Source organism: Xyrauchen texanus, chromosome 7 (genome assembly GCF_025860055.1).
Source record: "Xyrauchen texanus isolate HMW12.3.18 chromosome 7, RBS_HiC_50CHRs, whole genome shotgun sequence".
Classification (NCBI taxonomy): domain Eukaryota; kingdom Metazoa; phylum Chordata; class Actinopteri; order Cypriniformes; family Catostomidae; genus Xyrauchen; species Xyrauchen texanus.
The window spans coordinates 31,837,607-31,863,418 of NC_068282.1; the positions used below are offsets into that span (position 1 = coordinate 31,837,607).

Sequence of the window (25,812 nt, forward strand, 5' to 3'; positions counted from 1 at the left end):
TCATGTGTGGTGGAGTGTTATCGAAGGTAATCTTGGGCCTCCTTACTGCTATCCATGCCATTTGTCGCCTTTTTGTCACCTCTGAAACATGGCTTGTACTATTATTTTTCCACGCTGGAAAACGATAAAAGGATTTTCCGTTCTTAAGCTTTATGCCACTTCTATCGTGAGAACGAATATTGCAGTTTATAACACAGCAGGTAGACGGCATCTTGAACACTGCGTTCTTCCCTCCATGCAATCAAGTCTGGCACCTACTGTTTGTGCCGCGGATTCCCAAAATGCTTTGCGTTCACCACTGCTAAAACGTCACGATGGCGTCACATTAGCAATCTCTATACGCTACAAGCAAGCTACATGACCAACCACCCACTGCACATTTGAGTCCGCAGTTCACTTTGAGTTGTATTGCAGACTTCTGAACTACCATGCCTGCAGTGTTGACAGCATACTTGAGTATAATATCCTACTAGCGTTCTAGTGTATCGTGTCGCCTAGCGGTTTTGTGCCGTTCTCACTGATAGTGCAGTAGAGCGGTCTTACGCATACTCCGTTTGACCACCTATTTTTCTAAGGATTTTCCATATGCTTAACTAAAATGAATGAATATACGGATCAAATGCCGCCAGAACAACGAGCTGGCATTTAACCCGTAACTTTTCAAAATACTGAGTGTATAAGGCCATTTAGTGTATTTTTTTGTAGATTCTCCCTTCAAGCATTGGTGGACTTGGGAACCCGCTGACGTTAAAGGTGCTATATGTAAAATGTTTAATGTACTAAATCATAAAATTACCATAATATATCATTTGAAAATTCAGAAACATGCTAAGTTGAAACATGGCTTCTCCGAAAAACAATGCTATAGCCAGTATATTTTACTTTGAAAATTTCCATTCCGGGGTCGGAATTTATGTTTATGTTTTGGCCTGTGTGATCCCGCCCACTGCCCAATCACCAATAGTATTTCGACACCGCGGGGTTGCCAGATTTGAACAAGTTTTCAGGCAAACAACACTGCATGCAGCAGCCGTGGAAGCCAGCAAACGAACTGGATCAGAGATAACAGATTCCACCCCACCTAAAAAGTCTCACCATCCATCTAAATACCTCCATGACCAGAGGCATAGTAAAACAAGTTTATTGGAGATGACTTTGGAATATGGAGACAGCTTAAAGCCAAGAAATCCTTTAAAACGGATGCTGAGTTGGCTAATTTGTGTGTCACCATTCTGGCAACACACATGAGCTTTGAGTCTGTGGAGGGGCAGACAACTCTCTAATATTTTGAATTTGGATTGCAGTACTTATTTCAAGCGCTTGTTGTCTTATATATAGTACCACAGAACTGCTGCTCACTGGATGCTTTTTATTTTTGGCACATTTCTGAGTAAATTCTAGAGACTGTTGTGTATGAAAACCCCAGGAAATCAGGAGTTACAGAAATACTCAGGCACCAACAATCATCCATGTGATTATCTAATCAGCCAATCGTGTGGCAGTAGTGCAGTGCATAAAATCACGCAGATACGGGTCAGGAGCTTCAGTTAAGGCATGGGCACACTACTGACTCTGCTGATAATCAAATCAGAACATTTGTTTCAGCTGCCGGGATGGGATATTTTCCAACCAATCATGTTTTCTGTTTCAGAAAGGAGTCAAACATATATTGCTCTTAAACTCTCTAACATGTTTAATTTATAAATGTAAACCGTAATTAAACTGGTAAAAAATATTGACTGCCCCAGTGCTAGATTTTGATGCTCTTCGCTGATGGTGAAGTTAACCGAGTTGTCCTGTAATTTTTACAGTGCCGTTTCTCTTATCAGAAAAATTCAATGTACTTTTATAATTCTTAGTGGGGGAAAAAAATTCACAATGAAACAGAGAACAAATCACATTGTGGTACACAAATAAAACTTGTAAATGTACATTGGCGACCAAAAGTTTGAAATAATGTACATATTGTTTCTAGAGGACATTGGTACTTTAATTCACCAAAGTGGCATTAAACTGATCACAAATTATAGTCAGGACATTACTGATGTAAAAAAAAACGGCACCATCACAATTTGAAAAATGTTATTTTTGATCAAATCTAGACAGGCCCCATTTCCAGCAGCCATCACTCCCAAAACCTTATCCTTGAGTAATCATGCTAAATTGCTAATTTGGAACTAGAAAATCACTTGCCATTATATAACACTGCCGAAAGCTATTTGGTTAAATTAAGCTTAATATTGTCTTCTTGTTTGTTTTTGAGTTGCCACAGTATGCAATAGACTGTCATGTCTTAAAATATTAGGTCAAAAATGGCAAAAAAAGATTTCATACAAAGGTGTAAACTGCAGTCTTCAAAGACAAAGGACAACTTGCTCTAACTGGATGTGGAAGGCCCAGATGTACAACTAAACAAGAGGATAAGTACATCAGAGTATCTAGTTTGCGAAATAGATGCCTCACATATCCTCCGCTGTACACCAGTTTCATGTACAACAGTAAAGTGCATGCCTCATGGGAAGAATCTAAGAAAAAGACACTTTTGAAACAGAAAAACAAAAAGAAAAGGACCTTGGACAACAGATAATTGTAAAAGAGTGTAATGGATCTTAACCCCATTGAGCTTTTGTGGGATCAGCTAGTCTGAAAGGTGCAAAAGAAGTTACCCGACAGCCACATCTATGGCAAGTGTTTACAGGAAGCATGGGGTGAAATGTCACCTGAGTATCTGGACAAACTGACAGTTAGAATGCCAAGGATCTGCAAAGCTGCCATTGCTGCACGTGGAGGATTTTTGATGAGATCTCTTTGAAGTAGTTTAAGAAGTTTTGAATATTTGTTTCAAATTGTAATACAATTTTTTTATGTTAGTAATGTCCTGACTATACATTGAAAAGAACATACCATAACATCAACTTAAATTTACATTAGTTTTAACATTGCAATCGAGTTGCGATTTTGTGAAAAGTTCAAATCCACCGACAGCAATCAAAAATAAATTAGGTCTGTAAGTGTTGTTGCATTAATACTTGTGTTTTTATGATGCACAGTTCATAATTGCCTTTATAATTTCATGTAAACAAATAGAAATTCATTTAATGTAAAGATAAATATATTACATGCTTAAGAACTAAAGGGTAAAATAAGCTGCTAAATAAGACGTGGTTAACAGTGTATTTATATCATTCTGTGTATTTACGTTTGTCCCAGAACTAATGTTTTCTGTCTGTGTTACCGCTACAACGGTTTAAGTCGACACACTGCTTTGGATTCTAGCGGAGCAGATGGCTTCGAGGTTTTGTTAAACTGCATCAAAGTTGCAAATGTGTTGTTTGAAGTTAATGCAGACGGTCAAATGGACTTTCAAGAGACTGCAAAGAATTTAGTAACCTCTTTTCACGACAAGCGGCCAACGAGGTACTATTATATTGTCCTTATTAATCTGGATGCTGTTTGTATTTTCTCTGCTAAGCTATAATGTATAATGTATTGATTTATTTGTATTGTTCATTTACAATGTAGTTCTCACGGCGTACAGAACTGTTGAACAAAGTTTGGATGTACCAAAGAGACCAGATGTGCCCACAGCAATAAACGCCCGTTGCAAAGAACGACCTGTGTCAGTGTTGTCGCGAAGAGAGCTATAGTGAGAACTCGCCTGCTCGGCACGTGTAGGAGAGACGACAAGGCCACGGCGGGTAACGACGTGACGAAGATCCAGCATATATCAGATAAGCAAGGCCCAGGACACACTGTCGACATGGCTACCGCGAGCAGCGGTTATTAGACTCTGTTAAAGGTGCAATTTCCGTGTAAAAGCCAGAAAGAGCTCTACCAAAACCCCCCTCAAGTTAAAGTGGTGTGAGAAGTGGTTTAACTTGGAAATTGCAATTAAGGACTCAAGTCTATTAACCCCTTGCATACTGTTTTAGCCTGTGTTTAAGGATATATCTAATGTGCTGGTATTCATGATTGTTACATGCAACAAATCTAAAAGGAAGAAAGTTCAAACCCCCCCTTAAGTAAATTAACACGTTTCAGTAAAGTTAAGGAAAGTACATTTTAATTTATTTTCTTTATTTATACTTTGAAAGGTCTTAGAAGTTAAAGTACAACTTAAGATAAGTTTAAAGGGTAATTTTCATTGATGTGAAATGTTTCATGTGTAAAGTACAAATTATTTAATACATTTTTGAGCATATTTAATTCACAACTAAGGTTTATATTTTATGTTTGTGCCAAACTAATTCCTAGTTTAAGCTAACTTGAAGTTTAAAGAAGTTTAAATACTGACAGTTTTATGGTACAACATTTAAGTGTTTAGAGTTAGACTTAGCTCACAGTCCTCACACATCTGTTAAGATTCACATAATTACTAACAAACTTCTTAGTTACTCACACTTAGCCTACTGTAGCTTACACATACACATAGCCCAAAATGTCAAACTCGAGCACTGAGACCTGTCATGAGAATGCTAAATCACCTGCTCAAGCCAAAGCTATAGACGATGGAGCTACAGAAGATGTAGAAAGGCTACAAAGAAGCGAAAGAACTCGAACCCTAACAGAAAAAGGAAAAGAATTTGAAGAAGAAAAGCTAAAGAGCATACAACGTCGGTATAGAATACTCTATGAGAAGTGGGGGTATCACGCAAGAACAAGCAAAGAAATACTGAATGATGAGGCCTCCGAAGACGAATTGTACGAGCTAATTGAGAACATGAAAGCTACGTGTTCTGACGTAAAGACAGTTTACGAAGAGTTACGTCGAGTCCAAGCTCCTGAAGCAGAACTGCGACGTAGAGTAGACACGTGCATATCGCTGTCAGGATTTATCATTCAAAGGGCAGAAAGGCATCTTGAAGGCATCACAACAGAAGAAGATCCCTGGCCTGATGTTGGATCGATCCTAAACTCTACATGTTCTCCATCAAGATCACTGTCACATCGATCGAAATGTGGTTCTGTCAACTCTAGCTTTCACTCACTTAAAAAACATGAGGCTGCTGCCGAAGCTGCTGCATCACAAGAGGTTTTAGCGGTGTTGGATGAACAAGAGAAGGAAATGACAGAACTTCAAAGGTTAGAGGTTGAAGATAAGCAACGACTGGCACAGTTTGAGTCTGAGAACCTAGCTAGACAGCAAGCAATGCAAGAGCAGCGTAGAAAACTTCGAACGTCTTGAAGAAGTGAAGAAATTGAACGCTGCAAGAGCTCGAGTAAAGGTTTACAACCAAATCGAAGAAAATGTTGAAGCGATTGACTTGCTACATACTGTTGGATCAGCTGGAGAACCTCAAACTCTTCGTGCCTCAAGCACCCCATTCATTCCTCCATCTCTACCAGTCGCATCACAAACTCTTCGGTGCCTCAAGCACCCCATTCATTCCTCAATCTTTTCCAGCTACAATGCAAGCCCTTCATAGTCCACAAAGCCTGCAACTGGTATCTCAAGCCCCATCAACTTTAGTGCCTCAAGTGCAGAACAGCTCTGATTTGGTCAACGTGCTAGCAGAAGCTATAAGTGCTAATCGTCTTCCAACTCCAGAGCCCTCGTTATTCACTGGAGATCCTTTGAAATTCAAAGACTGGCAACACTCTTTTGAAGCATTAATTAACAGGAAAAACATCCCAAAGAATGAAAAATTGTACTACCTTAGAAAGTACCTAGGTGGCGCCGCAAAGAAAGCTGTCGAAGGATTTGTCCTGCTAGGAACTGAAGCAGCATATGACTCAGCCTGGCAGCTGCTGGAAAAACGTTTCGGAGACCCTTTCATTATTGGGAAGTCCTTCAGAGACAAGCTGCACGCATGGCCAAAAATAAGTTCTAAGGATGGTTGTGAACTAAGAGAATTTGCAGACTTTCTTAAGAGCTGTGAGGCAGCAATGCCCTACATTAAAACATTGGAAATTCTCAACGACTGCAATGAGAGTCAAAAAATCCTGCTGAAATTGCCAGACTGGTTGGTGTCCAGTTGGAATCGTAAAGCAATGGAAGTCAGACAAACAAGAGCTGAGTACCCACCGTTCAAAGAGTTTGTAGACTTTCTGTCGAAGGAAGCAGATCTCGCTTGTGATCCCATATCCTCAGTACAGGCGCTCAAGAATGTGGAAAGTGAGAAACCAAGGTATCCACGAAGCCAACCCATACAAGCCAAAACACTATCTACAAACACAACAGAGAGCAGCATTCCATCATGTGGTTTCTGCAAAGGAACAGGACATGTCCTCGCCAAGTGTAGAAGGTTCCTTGAAAAGACAGTTCAAGAGCGCGTCAAGTTCGTGCAGGTGGAGAAGCTTTGCTTTGGATGTCTGAAAGCTGGTCATCATTCGAGAAGATGTGATAACAAGAACACATGTGAAAGGTGCCAGAGGAGACATCCAACATGTTTGCATGATGACAAGTTTAATGAACGTCAAAGGTCATCACCTCTAAAGGGAGAAGAACACTTAAAGTACAAGGCAAACATCAAAGAGATAACTGCAACTGCAACCACAAACAGAGTCGTACAAGACGGCGTAAGCACACAAACATCTCCAATTGTTCCGGTCTGGATCTCATCCACAAAACGACCAGATCAAGAAGTTCTTGTCTACGCGCTCCTAGACACACAGAGCGACACAACCTTTATTCTAGATGAAGTGGCCCAGGATCTGAACATAAACAAGGAAAATGTCAGTTTGCGACTATCCACAATGTCTACAAGGTCTACAGTCATACCTTGTCAAAGGCTAACAAATCTGCAAGTGAGAGGATACAACTTAGAGAAAAGGATTCCATTACCATCACTTTTCACACGAGAGTTTATCCCAGCCGACAGGTCGCACATTCCAACTTCTGAAACAGCCCTAAAATGGCCTCATCTGGAACAATTAGCAGACAAGATTCCACCACCATTGGACTGCGAAGTAGGCCTACTGATTGGTTATAACTGTCAGCAAGCTCTTCTACCAAGGGAGATCCTGGCTGGCAAAGAGAACCATCCATACGCACAGAGAACTGATCTTGGCTGGAGCATAGTCGGCTGCTCAAATCCAGAAAGTGATTGCAGTGATGCAATAGGAACCAGTCATAGAATCATAGTGCGACAGGTGACGCCTGCAGTGCACCAATCAGTTGAGTTAAAGAGGGAAGTACACTTTGCTTGCAGAACTCAGGTCAAAGAGATTAGTCCAACAGACATCATCAAGGTTCTCGAATTCGATTTCGCAGATCACACTACAGATGACAACCTAGTTTCTCAGGAAGACCTTCTCTTCTTGTCAAAGGTAAAGAAGGGTATAAAGCACAAGGAAGATGGCCACTACGAACTACCACTTCCTTTCAAGACCGACAAACCTAATCTCCCAGATAATAGGCAATGTGCTGTTCGAAGGCTCACCTCTTTAGAGCGAAGGTTGAGAAAAAATGAGCAGTATAACAAGGATTATGTCTGTTTCATGAATGGCATCATAACCCTAGGAGATGCTGAGAAGGTCCCGTGGAATGAACTCGATAGTCAATCAGTGTGGTACATTCCGCACCATGGAGTCTATCACCCCCACAAACCTGGGAAGATCCGTGTAGTTTTCGACTGTTCAGCACGTTTCCAAGAAACCTCTCTAAATGATCATCTTCTGACCGGGCCAGATCTGACCAACACATTAGTCGGAGTACTATGTAGATTTAGAAAGGGTCCAATAGCCATTATGTGCGACATTGAAAGAATGTTTCATCAATTTCATGTCGCAAAGGAACACCAAGACTACTTAAGGTTCCTCTGGTGGGACAAAGGCGATCTGGACTCAAAACCCTCAGTGTACAGAATGAAGGTGCACTTGTTTGGGGCAGCCTCGTCCCCTGGCTGCTCCAACTTTGGACTCAAACATCTGGCATCTCAGGGTCATGGAAAGTTCAGCGAGGAATCCATCAAGTTCATCCAAAGAAACTTCTATGTTGACGATGGCTTAATAAGCGTAAAAACAATCGATGAAGCCGTTCATCTCGTGGAAGAGTCTAGAGCCTTGTGCAGAACAGGAAATCTTCGGCTACACAAGTTTGTGTCCAACGTAAAGGAAGTGACCGCCGCAATACCACCAGAAGAATGTGCTCAGACCAAAGATCAAGATATGGCCCTAGGAGACTTTCACATCGAGCGAGCACTTGGAGTTCAGTGGTGCGTCGAGACTGATGAATTCAAATTCAGAGTCGTGGTTAAAGAGAGCCCACTGACAAGAAGAGGAGTTCTCTCCACAGTCGCCTCCGTCTACGATCCATTAGGGTTTGTAGCCCCCTTCATATTAGTCGGCAAACAGATCCTCCAAGAGCTATGTAGAGAAAAGGTAGGCTGGGATGAAGATCTCCCCGAACACATTCTGCCAAGATGGGAGTTATGGCTTAAGGATTTGCCACACCTGGCAGCACTGAACATTCCAAGAAGTTACCTTCCATCACATTTTGACTCAGTCATGCGTTATGAGCTACACAACTTTTCAGATGCAAGTCTCAATGGATACGGTGCATGTTCTTATCTCCGAGCAATAAGTGAAACAGGACAGATCAGTTGTGCACTCGTCATGGGGAAAGCAAGAGTAGCCCCTACGAAGCTAACGACCATCCCAAGACTTGAATTGTCGTCAGCTGTGACTTCAGTCCGCAACGGCGATGTTGTCAATAGGGAGCTCGAGATTGAGAATTTAGAACAGTATTATTGGACTGATTCGAAGGTGGTTCTTGGCTATGTGAACAATGATGCCAAGAGGTTCCACACATTCGTAGCCAATCGGATCCAACGTATAAGATCTAGCACGAATCCTGAACAATTGCGACATGTCAGCTCTGGAAATAATCCAGCCGACCACGCCTCAAGAGGACTGACCTCTGTTCAGTTGAAGGAGTCTAACTGGCTGAAAGGACCGGACTTTCTCTGGCAGCAGAATCTTCCATGTAAAGAGGAAATGGTGGGAGAAGCTGAAATGACGGATCCTGAGCTTCGCAAAGCCCATGTTCATGCAGTCAAGATGAAAGTGGTGAATTCAATGGTGAACCGCTTCACAAAGTAGTTACCTTACTTGAATCTAACTAAGTCACATACACAAGATTACATTCATTCAGTCTTACAACACTTAATTGCCTTTTCGTGTATATAAATCCTACATTTCAAGTTAATTAGGGATTTGGTGGGAGTGTAAGTGTTGTTGCATTAATACTTGTGTTTTTATGATGCACAGTTCATAATTGCCTTTATAATTTCATGTAAACAAATAGAAATTCATTTAATGTAAAGATAAATATATTACATGCTTAAGAACTAAAGGGTAAAATAAGCTGCTAAATAAGACGTGGTTAACAGTGTATTTATATCATTCTGTGTATTTACGTTTGTCCCGGAACTAATGTTTTCTGTCTGTGTTACCGCTACAACGGTTTAAGTCGACACACTGCTTTGGATTCTAGCGGAGCAGATGGCTTCGAGGTTTTGTTAAACTGCATCAAAGTTGCAAATGTGTTGTTTGAAGTTAATGCAGACGGTCAAATGGACTTTCAAGAGACTGCAAAGAATTTAGTAACCTCTTTTCACGACAAGCGGCCAACGAGGTACTATTATATTGTCCTTATTAATCTGGATGCTGTTTGTATTTTCTCTGCTAAGCTATAATGTATAATGTATTGATTTATTTGTATTGTTCATTTACAATGTAGGTCTCACGGCGTACAGAACTGTTGAACAAAGTTTGGATGTACCAAAGAGACCAGATGTGCCCACAGCAATAAACGCCCGTTGCAAAGAACGACCTGTGTCAGTGTTGTCGCAAAGAGAGCTATAAGGTCTAATCTAGCAGACACGAAAACAATGATGCTGATCCCTGATATATCATGATTTATGTCAAATCTTAAGTTTTTCCTGATCGAGTGATCCTCATGGAAGGTCAAATCTCCATAATCTTCAGGAATGGGGTGTTTAAACCCCACTAAAAATTTTTGGGGAATTTTAAGCTTAATTTGTGCAAAGCGCTCATTGAACGCAGCACTTTTTGGGGCTGCAAAAGACTGTATATCCTGTGTCAATAATGACTCAACGCATTCAGGAATAAATAATTGGTGCTTGTAATTTTTTTATGTTTAAAGGCCCTTTGTATGTAATTGTTAAAAATGTATCAGATCTACTTGACTGGAGATCCCACCAGCATCACCAACACATCACTCATTACATCTCATTGCGTTTATTGGCTTATGGTCGGTTGCTGGAAAAAGTCAGCTTGATCCAGTTATTTTGGTCCCTTTGTATTTACGGATAGCATTTAATGTAGGCTATCTATTGCAAAACTGCTTCACACCAGATCTGAAAAGCCATAAATGTTCTTTTGCATTGTTCATAGATAACTACATGTGGCTCAAATCTTTATGTCCATCTGCAGGTTGACAGCACCTAGTTAAGGAAGATCTCTCTTAAAAGAAGTACATGGCCAGCAGGAACAAGGACAAAAATTAGCAGATTGATCTGATTGGTCAGATCTGATAGAAAGAAATCCTGTTTTTGAGAGACACTATCTTCTGGATCTGGATATCTGTTTCATATTCACACAGTTTGTGTCATGGAGGCAATAGCCAAGTACGACTTTAAGGCAACTGCAGATGATGAATTAAGTTTCAAACGAGGAGAGTTTCTAAAGGTAAGTCAGTGTAATAAATTACTTCTATCTTTCATTTTGTCCTTCTGTATGATTAATCTATGAGGACTATGATATTTACACAAGCCTCTAATCCAGCTGATCTGTTTATTTTGTTTTACCACTGGTAATACAGAAACATTAACTTTAATCAGTGTCAGTATTTCATGTGACCAAGACAATAAATACCAGAGTTTGTCACCTTAATCTCAATGACATTGTGATCAGTTCTTGACCTTCACACACTGGCTGCTTATTAAGTACTGCAGGGCATTCCAGTGTCAGTGAATTCCTAGTGATTTCCAACCATTCTAAATGGAACATAAATATTTGTCTAAATATTAGATCAAATATGTGGTCTGTATCATAATGAAACAGCACATATAGGCTTGTTCAAGCTGTTGCCCGCTTCTAAACCAAGTTCCGTCACCCTGACAACCCACACCCAACCCCCCGCCCCTCCAAGAATTCAGCTCCATTCATAAGGCTTTGGACTGGATTCAGGAGTGCTTGCCATCCTGCTATAATTTAATTTAGGCCATGGATCTGCTATTCCAGCCCCTGAACCTTTCATCTAGCACAACACAAGGCTTCAAAGCTCCACATCATTCTCTCTCAAAGTTCCTGACATCTTTTAATCAGCAGTGTAGGTAAATGCTCCCTTCTTTTGACTGCTGCCAACTTGAGGATGATCACACGTTGCCTTTTTGACCTTCATTTTACATTTCTGCAATATAAGGTCTGGTCTATTTTGGCACACACATGAAGGGATAAAGATGTTGTGCCAAGTTTAACAGTAGCAGAGGGTCAGTATCGGTCCATCTATCAAGGGCTTTGGTCCATACAGGTTTGAAAATAATATTTTTATCTTCTAAAGAAGTGATTCCAGAACTGGGGATACGCATACCCGAGGGGGTAACAAGCAGGTTCTAGGGAGTACGTGAAAAGAATTGGATTTTGCTATGTCTCTAGAGTTTCTCAGAATAGTGCCAGAAACAAAAACATCCAGTGAGCAGCAGTTCCACGGACAGAAATGCCTTGTTGATGAGAGAGGTCAACAGATAAAGCCAGACTAGTTCGAGCTGACAGAAAGGCTACAATAACTCAGATATCTACTCTGTACATGTACAATTGTAGTTAGCAGAATAGCATCTTTGAATGTACAACACATCGAACCTTGAAGCGGATGGGCTACAACAGCAGAAGACCATGTTGGGCACTTTATTAGGACCATAGTGTTCCTAATGTGCTCAGTGAGTGTGTATATACAGAGTATGTATATGTATATGTGTGTGTGTGTGTGTGTGTGTGTGTGTGTATATATATATATATATATATATATATATATATATATATATATAATCAACAGTTAGCTCTGGTCTTCGAATCTGATTGGACAAGAGACGTTCCATGAGTGCTGATGGTCTCACGCCATCATCACTCGAACACTACACTGTGTGTATCTCTTTACATTTAATTTTGTGACATTACATATTTTAACCAACAGGTGGAGGCAAAAGACCATTTTTGTGTGTAATATGAGCCTGTTGGTGATGTGAAGTGAGTCATCGTCACTCAGTGTTTATATTCAACAGCACTTCTGTGTTTGCTCGTATTACTACTACACTACTAAAGCTAGGAAATAGCTAACAACTAACAACTTCAGTATTAAGGCTCATCACAGCTGAGAGACACAACAGACTGATTAATTACACAAACTCAAGGCACTTACCTCATACCGGACTTTCCACATTGGAGAGGAAAAAAGGGCGGAGGAGATTGCGGTTTCTATAGTGAAAGACTCTTGCGCACCAGTTAACGTGAAATGGAGAGGAACACTAACTATTTTTCGACTGAGAACATAGTATGCATTTCACCAAAATGACATTGTCTTCAGAAAGCTGACTAACTACAGCATCATCAACAGGTGATTGCGCATGCTCCATCTCTCTCTCTCTCTCTCTCTCTCTCTCTCTCTCTCTCACATACACACACGCATCTTTGTTTCTCCAATAACATGCTAGAAACAGCCCAAGCTGTGATACTAGTAGTTCTGAAGTTATGTTTTTAAGAGGCTTGTGTGCATTAGTTGGTTTTAACCAGCAATGGCAGATTATGATCCGGCATGTAAAAAAGTAGTTCCATGAACAACTGTTTTTTGTGACCGTGCTCAGTTTTTTCAAAATTTTTAAAGTGTGCTTGTTCATTGTACTTATGTGATATTGCTTATATATATAAATTATATTTATCCTTTGGCTTTGCCTTTGGCTTTGTGTCAATGAAGGGGTACTTGCCTCAAAAAAGGTTGGGAAGCAAGGATCTCAAAGTAGAGCTTTGTTAGTAGAACATTAAACACATTAAAATAGTGATACTGTACATCCATTCTTGTGTCCTGCTAAAAATTACCCTTTGACAATATACATTAAATGTGATATAAATGTTTTTGCATGACTGTTGGTTGTCTTTTTGACAAAGGTAGAGAAATCATGTTAAAATAATTTTGGGATGTTTCAGTATGGTTTTTCAAAGCAAACACTTTTTTATTTTGGTTGATTGTTGTGTTTAATTTTGAGGTGCAATATAAGAATGCATACTTTTTTCAATCTTAAAGTTTTTTTTATCATCCTTGTTTACTGTGAATAGAAAACCTTTAGTAAGCCATGTGTGGTAGAAAGCAATTATGAGTCTCAAGATTTTAGCCAATGCTTTCAGAGCAATCAGTTGCCCCAGCAGTATAACAGTGGTAAAACAGTACTTGATTGAGTGTTTGAGGTGAAGACTTAAGTGGATTATATTAAAAGGGATGTTTCTGATTTTGCTATTCTGGCTGATCGCAGACTCTGTATGTGTTGCATGAAAGAGAGCATCTCTCTAATTTAAAAGGAAAAAATAGCTTGTATCCCGTGGGAAATACAATTTGCTTGTAATGTGTAGTGGATATCCCCAAGCCCCACGAGTCTGGTACAATGGAATGGTTGGCCTAGAAATCTAAGCTAATTACTGTATCTGCATCATGACTGTGGGATAGGATTTGATCTTCCTCACTTGGCTTCTGTTTGGGACATTTAACTCCCAAGGCACTTAGATTAATCTTAAATCTTTTTAGATGTTGGGGCTTTTTTTTCTCCCAAAGGCAGCATATAAATTTGTTTTTGTTTGATGTTTTTCTCAATGTTTGCCCTACTTTCCCAATTTCATGAGAGTTGATGTTGGGAGTTGTATCAAAGGATATAAGAACCTGGTAAATGAGTGGAATCCTCTCTCACACAACTCTTCTGTTTATTCAAAAATCTCTGTTTGAGCTAGGTATTGGTCAGGATCATACCTGTAAACAACTGTCTTTCCCGGGAGTTTCCCGTATTTCACACCCATCTCCCGCCCCCCTCCCGTTTTGTTATTTTTCCCAGGAAACTCCCTTAATTTGTATGGCCTAAACCTTGTTATATGAATAACCACATAAATATATTATTCCAAGGTTGTCCAGTTGCCAGATCTTGTATAAAATGCATCCTACTCAATCGACACTTCATACAAATTTAAACCCATTTGTGACCTCAATCTGGCAACCTACAACCCAGTTGTGCTGTTGATATCAGCACGGGTAGTAGACGTGGGAAGTTGAATCAAGCATCACTGGTAGATGTGAGGAGAATACAAAAAAAAGAATATATATATATATATATATATATATATATATATATATATATATATATATATATATTCACTAATATAACAACAACTGGACAGAAGAATTTAATTTCATATCTCTCGAACCTATATCGACAATGGCCACGCCGTTTGCAAAGTGTGTCGCACTGATTTTAATATCGAACATGGTGGGAAAAATTACGTTACTCAGCACATAAAATTACAATGGCACAATTTGTATGTATTTAGCCTGCCTCTGCCATCCAGCAGCTCAGAGGTCTCCCGGATTTTGTTAACCCAAATATTGACAGGTATGGTCAGGATGGTCAACTAGTTGTTCATCAACTGACTAGTCCAGAGGTCTACAAAAGGGGGTCTGCCAAATTATTATTATTAATTATGTATTAAAATATATGGTAAACAAATATACAATATTAAGTTAAGTTTAACATATGTTTCAGAATCAAAATTCAACAAAATGTTTCATTGTCCCTGCCACATTAAAATTAAATCAAATTTAAATGTAATCTACAAGTATGTGACTGTGTACACCAATACTGTAATGATTATGGCCTTTCAATGTAACAGGGTTCCCACGTGTCCTGGAAAACCTGGAATTTTGCAATGCAGTTTTCCTGTCGTGGAAATGTCATGGAAGATTAGAAATAATGCCCTGGAAAATATTTATTTTTCCTGGAAAATATTTGAGTATAATGTAACCGTGTCACTAACAAGGTTTGTGCTACATGTATGAAAACATATCTGTTGGGACTCGGGATAGGTGTCAATTACACATTCGGATAGTCTTGTCACAGCTGGCGGCTGTGCAGTCAAACAACATCAACAGTTAACTGTCATGAGAAGCCCTGTCACGTAGATTCAATGATGACAGTCACACCCAGAGGTAGTAGCATGGTAATGTGACTTTTACACCGTGGGATGTGAATTTATTTATAATAATTTAATGATCGGAGTCCGCTCATATTGCAACATTTAGGGCCCTATGATTTCTGCAATGCGGATTACTAATTACTAAATTAGTAAATTAGATTACTAAACCTAGTCATGAAAATGACTATACAATTTAATGTCAAGGAATTTTAAGTATTTGGGATGAAAATTAATGTTTGAATGCACAATTAATCCAATTTAAATCAAGAAATGACCTAGTGTGATTATTAAACTGCAATATGCTGCGATTTAATAAATATATAATCTGCATGTGCTGCGCTCTTAAAAAGGAATGTATGATATACATCACGATCTCTCTTGTGATTTTGTGACCAATTGTGAAAATTGTGGCTTGAAATGAGTAGGAACCACATGTAAGCATCATTACAAATTGCACTAGCATTGTGAAGGGCTGAAATTAACACCTGCCAAGTGCCAACTGCGTGTACATTTTCAATTTGGTTGGTGAATTTTGCAGTGTGCATTTTCCGTTCTATTAATGTCTGTGTAAGCTTCTAAAGTAATGTTCCAGTTTTGTCCTCAAGGGGGCTCTGTTGCCCTACATTTAGCAAGTTTGCAGGTGGTTGAACAAAATGGTCCTTAGCTAGTTCCCCGCTGCTCATCGTTAGCCTCAGATAAGCCCCGTTCACACCGCCAGCTACACCAAGCGATAAAGTGACATGATCTCATTTATTTTCAATGAGAGTAGAGCGACCTTCGGTGGCTCCTGATGCCACAAAACATAAACACATAGTTCAATAGGGAGCCAGGGGGTGGTGGCCTTGGAACGTAGAGTGCCTGGATATTGGAATGGAGGTGGGCCTGGACCATGGAGAAAAGGCTTGCTTGTGACATGGCATGAAGCAGTCTGGGGCTTGGCTGAGACATGGCATGGAGCAGACTAAGGTTCGGCTGTGTCATGGCGTGAAGCAGACTGAGGCGTTATTTTGGCAGGCTTAGGCATTTCTGTGACATAGCATGGAGCCAGGCTGAAGCATTGCTGTGAAATGACCTGGAGCAGACTCAGGCATGGCTGTGACATGACAGGGAGGAGACTCAGGCATGGCTGTAACATGACATGGAGCAGACTCTGGTGTGGCTGTGACATGGCATGGAGCTTACTCTGGCATGGCTGTGACATGGTATGGAGCAGGCCGTGGCGTGGCTGTGACATGAACTGAAGCAGACACAGGCGTGGCTGTGACATGGCATGGAGCAGACTGAGGCATGGCCGTGACATGTCATGGAATAGATACTGATGCGATGGTTACATGGTATGGATCAGGCCGAGGCGGGGTTGTGACCTGGCATGGATCAGGTCGAGGCATGGCTGTGAAATGACATGGTGCAGACTCAGGCCGAAGACGGGTATAAAGGCGAGGAAATACTATGATTTCAATTAAGGATTTTTCTGAGGAGCCGGAAATGGTCTGGCTACTACGTGGCCGGGAGGACACAATGTCTCGTTCCCTCCATCAGGGAACGGAGGTTACATCCGTAACCTAGACGTTCCCCGTCTGTCGCACTCTTCGACGTTTTTTCGGAGAAGCGACACTAGGGGTTCAATTTAAATCACGCCATGCGTTGAGCTGTGTACGTGTTCTGCTGACACAGGAGCGGGCAGGTGTTTTACTTGCCAAGACCACCAGCTGTGTCAGACTGCACGTACCCTTCCCCAATGCCCCAAAACAAACAAAAAACAATTGGCCTGCAAGAAATCTGACTGGCTGGTCATTTTTTCATCTACCGGCCTCCTTGGATAAAAAGCACTGATCTGAAGCATCCTAATTATACAGAGCTTCTTTAACTCCATTGAATAGTCATTCAGACATCTAGTCAGTTATAACAAATATATAGTTTTGCAGTGCTCTGTAGTGCCTTGACATAGGCTTAGCAATTATGTATTTTCAGTATTTTTAGCATATCTTTCACTGGATTAGAACACTTATTCCTATGTGCCCCTGGCACTAGGTAGAATGCCACTAAAAAGGATTTGCTGCCACCAAGGTTGAAGATTTGATGATTTGTTAAATACGTGTCTAGAAATATTATATTCTGTAAAAACATAATCCTTTTATCTTATAGTTGCAGACAAACACCTGGCTGTTAGGATAAAATGGGAGACTAATATTAAGATGTTAAAAGCAAGATGTTCTATAGATTTGTTTTGATTGCAAATACCTCATCAGTACTAGAAAAAATACTAGAAAATTGCAGAGCATGCACAGACAGACAGTTGAAGTCAGAAGTTTACATATACATCAGCCAAATACATTTAAACTCTGTTGTTCACATTCCTGACATTTAATCTTAGGAAATATTCCCTGTCTTAGGTCAGTTAGGATCAATACTTTATTTTAATAATAGTATACTATAGAATAGAGATCATTATTTATTTCAGCTTTTTTATTTCTTTTATCACATTCGCAGTGGGTCAGAATTTTACATACACTTTTTTAGTATTTGGTAGCATTGTCTTTACATTGCTTAACTTGGGTCAAACGTTTTGGGTAGCCTTTCGCAAGCTTCTCACAATAAGTTGCTGGAATTTTGGCCCATTCCTCCAGACAGAACTGGTGTAACTTGAGTCAGGTTTGCTTCAGATCAACTAAGTGTATGTACATTTCTGACTTCAAATGTATGCATACTCAATGCAGATTGCCGCAGCAGTGACACATATCTCCATTACAGTCTTTGAACTGTAGAGTAATGCAGATGCATGTTAACTTAAATCAGTGTCGAAAATGTCCAGCATTGGTTATCATGAGGTCTGGATGTGACCCGAGACAATTAGTAGTAGGCCACTCTATGTCACTCTTTTGATCTTCTATGAAGAGTTCAATAACATTTGTGATCATCTCTTGGCTCTCATGTAATCTTGATTATCTGCTTTGAGCTGCTACAAGGCAAGCTACATTTTCGAAATTGCTTTTCCAACACTGCATCAAATAATACATCAAATATGTGTGAAAGAAAGTGTTCCGATTCTCAAATAATAATAAGTCTCAGCTGCTGAAGGCCGATTAAGTTCTTTCCAAACACCAGCAGCTTTCAGTTGCCTGTGGAAACAACAGACAGCCAATTGGTAGTCACAGAGGGCCATCCTACGGACATCAACTTATTGTAGATATAGGGCTTAAACTATTGGACTGAAAATGGTACAAGCCAGTAGACCTGAGGTAAGAATTATTGAATTTAGAGAATATTATCCCAAAGTGATTTGCCTGTATTGTTTAGTTCAACTGAATAATTGAAGATCTTGCTTAATTTCACCCATTGTCAGAGTGCTTTATTGCCCATTTTTGTCTCATGAGCAATTATGTTTCCTGTCTCTTTCATAAATTATTTAGGCAGGGGGGCCTGGGTAGCTCAGCGAGTAAAGACGCTAAGCTACCATGGTCGCAAGTTCAAATCTAGGGTGTGCTGAGTGACCAGCCAGGTCTCCTAAGCAACCAAATTGGCCTGGTTGCTAGGGAGGGTAGAGTCACGTGGGGTAACCTCCTCATGGTCGATATAATGTGGTTCTCGCTCTTGGAAAAAATAATTAAATAAATAAATGTTTTAGGCACACTGGTCCAGATTTCCTACATTAGCCAAATTTTCAACATATGAAGAGCTGTTTTTCAACAATGATCAAAATCTTTTGTGATTTTATATCACCGTAATGGTATAGATAACAATATAGTAATTATTTCCTGGAAATTTAATAAAAATGTAATATATGCATGCTTGACTAACTTCAAAGGCAGATTTATACTTATGTGTCGAAGCTACGATGTAGGCTACACATAGTTACGGCATAGCCTACCCCGTAAACCCTGTAACAACGTGTCACGTTAACATAGATTACAACAGTAGTGTTTAGTCCGCTTTGCAACCAGAGACCGCCCACAGGATGACAAAATGATATCTAAAGTAGCAGCACATTTTCTCCCATATATATTAAGATCTATGCATCATAACAACTGATCAGTGATCGTGTCACTTTGTATTTGGAATTTTTCGGGAGGATATGCTCTTTTTATATTCTGTTTATGTTTCATGAAATTACAAGTTAAAAATAGACAAAAAGTCATTTGTTTACAACTTATGAACAGAACATTTCTAATTTGTAAGCAAATTCATTATTACAAATTAATTATTCAAATTACAAAGCACATGATAAATGAAAAAAAAAATAAATGGTTAAAATCAATTTTAGGTTCTATGTTTTGTCACTGTATAAAAAGGCCCTTCCATTAGTGTTCCATTCTTCTCCTTGGTTCAGTTTGTCTTGAGTCATACGCACAGGCTTTGTTTTGTTGTGTGTTAAGTGTCACAAATTGTACTGGGTTTCTAGAGACCAAGCTTGTTAGTGTTCAGAGCTGACAAGTTGACAGATGTGGTTAGAGGCTTTGTAACCCTGCACACTTCCTGCTTGTGTTTGAAGTCCTGTCAACTCCTACAGGCTTACACACAAATACTTATGGCGCTTTTCCATTACCAGTTCCAGCTCGCCTCGGCTTGCCTCGCCTCGGCTTGCTTCGACTCGGCTCGCTTTTCGCTCCGTTTTCCATTGCAGACAGTACCGCCACAAATAGTACCCGGTCGTCATAGCGACGCCGCAGGAAACTGCCGTGACGTAATCTTATACGCGAGACACATCCGCTACCCACACACACAGGACAATGGAGGAAATGAGTGTATGCTGTTTTTGATCCTCGGGATGTGGCTGTTTCTCACAGCAAGAAGACAAACGTTGTTTCATGAGAGGCTGAGGGCAGCAAAACGAAACACTGCTGAAAAAAACAGGAGAGTTTGGGAATTACTACAGAGTTCAGAATACGAGGCGAATCCGGTTGTTCAAAGCCGGCGCAAGAGGGTAAGTTATGCTAACATAGCTAACGTTTGCATATGTGTAAATACTATACTATATGCAAAGTATTTAATCAACTTTATAGCTACCAGTATTACGTACTAAAATGTGCATGGTTTATGTGTTTTAGATCTGTTTAGCTTTGCAAAGTCGCTGCGGCAGACCGTCTGTTTGGGCTTTCAACCGAGCTACCGAGTGGTGGGATGTTATTGTTCCTGGTTTCACAAATGCGCAGTGGGTTCAGAACTTCAGAATGTAGGAAGAAACATTCATATATTTGTACAACAAACTGCGTCCAGTGATGGAGAGACAAGACACAAGCTTCCGCAAGTGTGTTCCTCTAAAGAAGAGAGTGGCCATCGCACTATGGAAGCTTGCGACCGGTTCAGAGTACAGAACTATCGGCCATCTTTTCGGAGTAAGCATAACAACTGTTTGCCGGTGTGTTCAAGAGTTCACTGCTGCTGCAGAAGCGTTGTTGGTTCCCGAACAAATCCGTTACCCAGACCAGGAGAAGTTTGAAGAAATGGCTGCCTACATTGAGAACAGATGGGGGCTCCGCGGTGTGTTGGTGCTATTGATGGATCACACATACCCATTTTGGCACCACAGGAGTACCACTGTGACTATTTCAACCGTAAAGGCTGGCACTCCATCGTCCTTCAAGGTGTTGTAGATGGAAAAGGACTGTTCTGGAACATGTTTGCAGGACTGCCTGGCAGCTTGCATGATGCTCGTGTTTTAAGACTGTCCACATTGTGGGAGTTGGCCAGCCGTGGCAACCACTTTCCAACTTACACCAGGAATATTGGTGGGGTGAATGTTGCCTGCTACATCCTGGGAGATTCTGCCCATCCCCTGCAGCACTGGCTCCTAAAGCCATTCACTGACACTGGATGGCTGACAGTAGAACAGCAGATCTACAACAAGAAAATATGTCGAGCACGGGTAGTGGTTGAAAACGCTTTTGGTAGACTGAAGGGAAGGTGGCGTTGCCTCATGAAAAGAAATGACTGTGATGTTACAGTTGTGAAATCTATGATTCTTACTTGCTGTGCTTTGCATAACCTTTGTGAGAGTCACGGAGAGGACTATGACAATGACTGGGATGCACCTGCAGCAGCAGAGCCTGTGGTGGCAGTGGCACAGGGTGTTGAGGAGGAGGGCAGAGATGTACGAGAGGGTCTGATGCGTTATTTTAATTGCTAAATAAATACATTATCATTAAATATGTTGTCTCTGCAGTTTTTCATTAAAGGTTATCACAGTATACAATCTGAAAATACTTGTTCAAACCCTTGTAAAAAAGCAAACCATCAAAAAAAGACACTGTTTGTAATAAGTTTCAAAAAGGTTTTATTTAAACACGCATACAAATAGAAAAAAATATAATATTAATATAAATTCACACATCCAACTATATACATATGTTACATGTAGTGCAAACATTAAATGAAAATAAACAAAGGGGTTTCAGTCCAGGGGCGGTGGAACAGCATCCCGCCGGTTCAGTGCCTGGACAAGCTGGCTCAGGGTTCCCAGAAAGGCCTGGTTGAAGGACGACATTGCAGCAATCTCCTCTCTCCTTAAAGCCGCTTTAGTTCTCGGGCATGTGCTGCATCATCAAGTGCCATCTGTAAATGGCGCTCCCGCTGTGCCCGGTTCAACTCCAGCTGCTCGACATCCGATGTCTGCATCTCCCTCAGGACAGTCAGATGCTCCTGTTCCCTCTTTCGTTTCCTCCGTCCTGGCCAAAAAATAATTACAATGAATGAGTTATAAAGAAAAACGGACAAGTTCAAAGGTTGTGTGTGTTTTAAATTGTTCACATGTATTATCATTACAGCTGCTACGCAAAAAAAGACAAGCCCACAACTTACTATTACTTATATAGTATATGTAACGACTTAACATCTGAGCCCAACTATTTTAGTAAATGTCAACTTTAAAATACTGTGTGTACAGTATAGGTGTACACTGTGTACGTCTGGAAAGTTATAAAAATACTGAACAGGTATATTAATGAATCCTGTATTCCCATAACTGGGAATGCTTCCTGTTGTTATGCAAGTAAATTTACGTTATTAATGAGTTATTGATACGATTAATGATATATTAATAAGTGTGTATAGATTCACAGCAACAGGCTAGAAGGGTTTACTTTTTCTCAATTATACTAACCGGTTGCCGGTGTCGACGCTGCTGCGGGTCTCGGTGTCGACGCAGCTGATCTTGTTGGTGTCGATGGTGCCACTGGTTCTGGTGCCGCTGGTTCTGGTGTCGCTGGTTCTGGTGCCGACGTGGCATCAGTGGGTGTCACTGAACCATTCTCGCTCGTCTAAAATGAATCTTAGATAGAAAGATCATACAAAAGTCAACACAATACGAAAATAGCAATGGCAGATAGTTAGCAGCTAGCTAGAGGTAGCAGCAATTGTTATCTGCGACACAAGTTTACAGTCTTCGTTGTTATAAGTGAGCTTCAGCTTTTCAAAAGCCAGCCTACAGAAAACATAACTCTCGAGCTGAGTGCGCCTACAGAATTAATGTAATGTAAACTTAAAACACTTACCATCCTCCATCAGCGACTCCAACAAACTGGTGGCCGAGTCAAGTCCACCCTCCCTCCCGTTGCTCGCCGGTCTATGACCGTAGATACCGTCCATCTGTTCGTACCACTTCCAGCTTTTTCGGTTTGAACCACTGCGGCCGTTGTGGTCCTTTACAGCTCTGTAGTCACTTTTCAGTTTTTTTAACTTTTCCCTACATTGCTGGAAAGTCCTGTTGTAGCCATGTGTGGACAGCAGTTCGGAGATTTCTTGATAAACTTTTTCGTTCCTCTTTGCCCCATCAAGCTCTCGCTGGATCCTTTCTTCGGCAACCAAACAAAGAAAAGTCTGCACCTCCTCGTTTGACCACGGCGTATTCTTCCGAGTTGCCATAATAATAGTTTAGTAGGCTATATCTGTGCAAACTATTTAAAAATGGCGGGGTTATTCTGGATACTCCGTCTGGCGCGAGCAATGATGACGCAGTGAATAGTGACGATTCTCTCTGACCAATCAGCAGTCGGCATTGTTTTTATGTCACATTTTGGTATCGCCTCAGCTCGCCTCAGCCCGCTCAGAACCTCGCCGGAGGTGGTACGAAAAAAAGTACCCGAAAGCAGGTACAGGTACAACTTTTACACAGTGGAAAACCAAACAAAGTCAAGTCGAGTTGAGCCGAGGCGAACTGGTACTGTGTAGTGGAAAAGCGCCATTAGTCTCCTCCATAACGGCATTGAGAAATACACCATCCATATCTGAAGTCTTGGACTGCTCTGTAGTCTCTTGCAAGACTAACCTCTTTTCTAGTCTTATTTAGTTGCTGTGCTCTTTCTGCCTAGCAACAGTGCTTTGCTGTGGGCAAGCAGGCTGCTAGTTGTAGAATTTTTTTCTGAGTGGCTGGTTGACGTCTCAGAACCACATGCCTGTGGTCTTGGCATCACATTCAGATATTTGTCTGCTGTATTTGCAGAAATAGCATTTTGTTTTCCTATAACATTGCCCTGATTCGGTGTCTAATCCAAGTTGTCATTCAATCACTGCAAGGGGTTTTACTGAAAAGACATAAAACTGGGGCAGATTTTGCATATGCAAATGTTGCACTGCTCCCACATAAAGATTTACTAAAACTCTGATTGATTTTCAGTATTTCCTAGGATTCTTTTCATCAGCAGTGCTGCTGTGGGTACGTCCACAATCCTGCAAGGCACCCATATTTACTCACGTAAGTGTAGTAAAAGCTTAAAATGACCTTAGAATAATTATAGATGGGTTATTCATGTTCGCCTTGTCATGTGTGTGTTTATTATTAACTAGAAGCTTTTGACACTTGAAGTGCTCAGAAAATCACTTTCACTATTTTTATTAAACATAAACACTAATAGAACATACATGTCACATACATGTTAGGGCAGCCAGGGACTGCCTAAGGAAAACGCAGGTCCACTTCTGTAAGGGAAATACACACAGGGGGACTCCGTGTAGGAGGCATCACTCTGTGGAGCACCTATTCCAGTACAGGGTAGATTGAGTACCCGCAGTGGATTGGGTCGGCAAGTTCCTCCGCTGAACTGCGGACCCACGAGGGCTTGGGAGGAATCGTCCAGGGATCCGAGGAGTGGAATCTCCTGGGAGAAAAAAACGCACAATTTTACCCCAACCAAGGGAAAGGGCGCTATATGCAAGCGATTCACCCTCCCAGCCCATCAGCATATTACCGAGTTCTACTGGCTCGGACCTGAGAAAACATGGGATGATACTGACTAAACCCTGAGATTGTAATATCTCGTAAAGGTCGCCCAACCCACTGCTCTACATATGTCTGCCAGGGAGGTTCCCCTGGCCAGTGCCCACGAGGACACAACACTCCTTGTTGAGTGAGCTCGGACCTGCAAGGGGGGGCACAGCCTGGGTGTGATAGGCCAATGCAATCGCGTCCACTACCCAGTGGGAAAGCTTCTGTTTGGAGACAGCGCTTCCTTTCCGCTGTACAAAGAGCTGCTCAGAACGTCTAAAGCTCTGTGTGCGGTCCAAGTAGGTACGCAAAGCACGTACCAGACACAGCAACGGAGGGGCTGGGTCTGCCTCCTCCCGGGGCAATGCTTGCAGGTTCACTACCTGGTCTCTAAAGGGCATGGTAGGAACCTTGGGCACGTAGCCCGGTCACGGTCTTAGGATCACATGTGTGTCTGCCGGACCGAACTCCAGGCAAGTGTCGCTGACAGAGAACTCTTGCAGGTCCCCGACCCTCTTGATGGAAGCGAGCGCGATCAGCAGGGCAGTCTTAAGAGAGAGGGCCCTGAGTCCCAACTGATTCTAGCGGCTCAAAGGAAGGTCTCTGGAGGCCCGCGAGGACTACCGAGAGGTCCCAGGAGGGGAAAAGGCTTGGCCGGGAGGGATTTAACCTCTGGGCGCCTCTTAGGAACCTGATGATTAAGTTGTGCTTACCCAGGGACTTGCCATCTACTGCGTCGTGGTGGGCCGTGATAGCAGCGACATACACCTTTAGGGTGGAAGGGGACAGCCTGCCCTCCAGCCTCTCTTGCAGGAATAAGGTCCTTCCTCAGGGGAATTTGCCAGGGAGGGGCTGTCACAAGGAGTATGAGGTCCGAGAACCAGACCCGGGTGGGCCAATAGGGATCCACTAGTGTGACTTGTTCCTTGTCCTCCCTGACCTTGCACAGCTCCTGTGCAAGAAGGCTCACTGGGGGAAATGCGTATTTGCACAGCCCCACGGGCCAGCTGTGTGCCAGTGCATCTGCCCCGAGGGTAGCCTCTGTTTGGGCATACCAGACCGGGCAGTGGGAGGTCTCTTGGGAGGCAAACAGATCTACCTGGGCCTCGCTGAATCGTTCCCAAATCAGCTGGACAGACTGGGGTGAAGCCTCCACTCTCCGCTGGGCAAGCGTTGTCGTGACAGCGCGTCCGCTATCACATTGAGTTTTCCGGGGATGTGAGTGTGTGACCTGAGTCGCTGCTGGCTCCAAAGAAGGAGACGACGGGCGAGTAGTGACATGTGGCGAGAGCGTACGCCGCCTTCACGATTCATGTAATCTACCGCAGTGGTGCTGTCTGACCTGACTAGGACATGTTTGTCCCGAACTAGCAAACAGTCAGCAACTCTAGGCAATTGATGTGCCAGCGCAGTGGGGCCCCTCTCCA

The 25,812-nt window shown here is 41.6% G+C and overlaps 1 protein-coding gene across 2 annotated transcripts in view; it reads left to right on the forward strand.

Annotated features, from left to right (window-relative positions):
* Positions 1–25,812, forward strand: part of LOC127646996 (growth factor receptor-bound protein 2-like) — a 54,153-nt gene that overhangs the window by 2,514 nt on the left and 25,827 nt on the right. Inside the window, exons 2-3 of one of the 2 annotated variants that reach the window (XM_052131034.1) lie at positions 9,683–9,808; positions 10,399–10,653. In XM_052131034.1, coding sequence (XP_051986994.1) covers positions 10,576–10,653 — 78 coding nt within the window. In that variant the 5' untranslated portion in view covers positions 9,683–9,808; positions 10,399–10,575. Of the gene's footprint in view, positions 1–9,056; positions 9,809–10,398; positions 10,654–25,812 lie in introns of those variants that run through there. The other variant, XM_052131035.1, reaches the window with a different exon arrangement.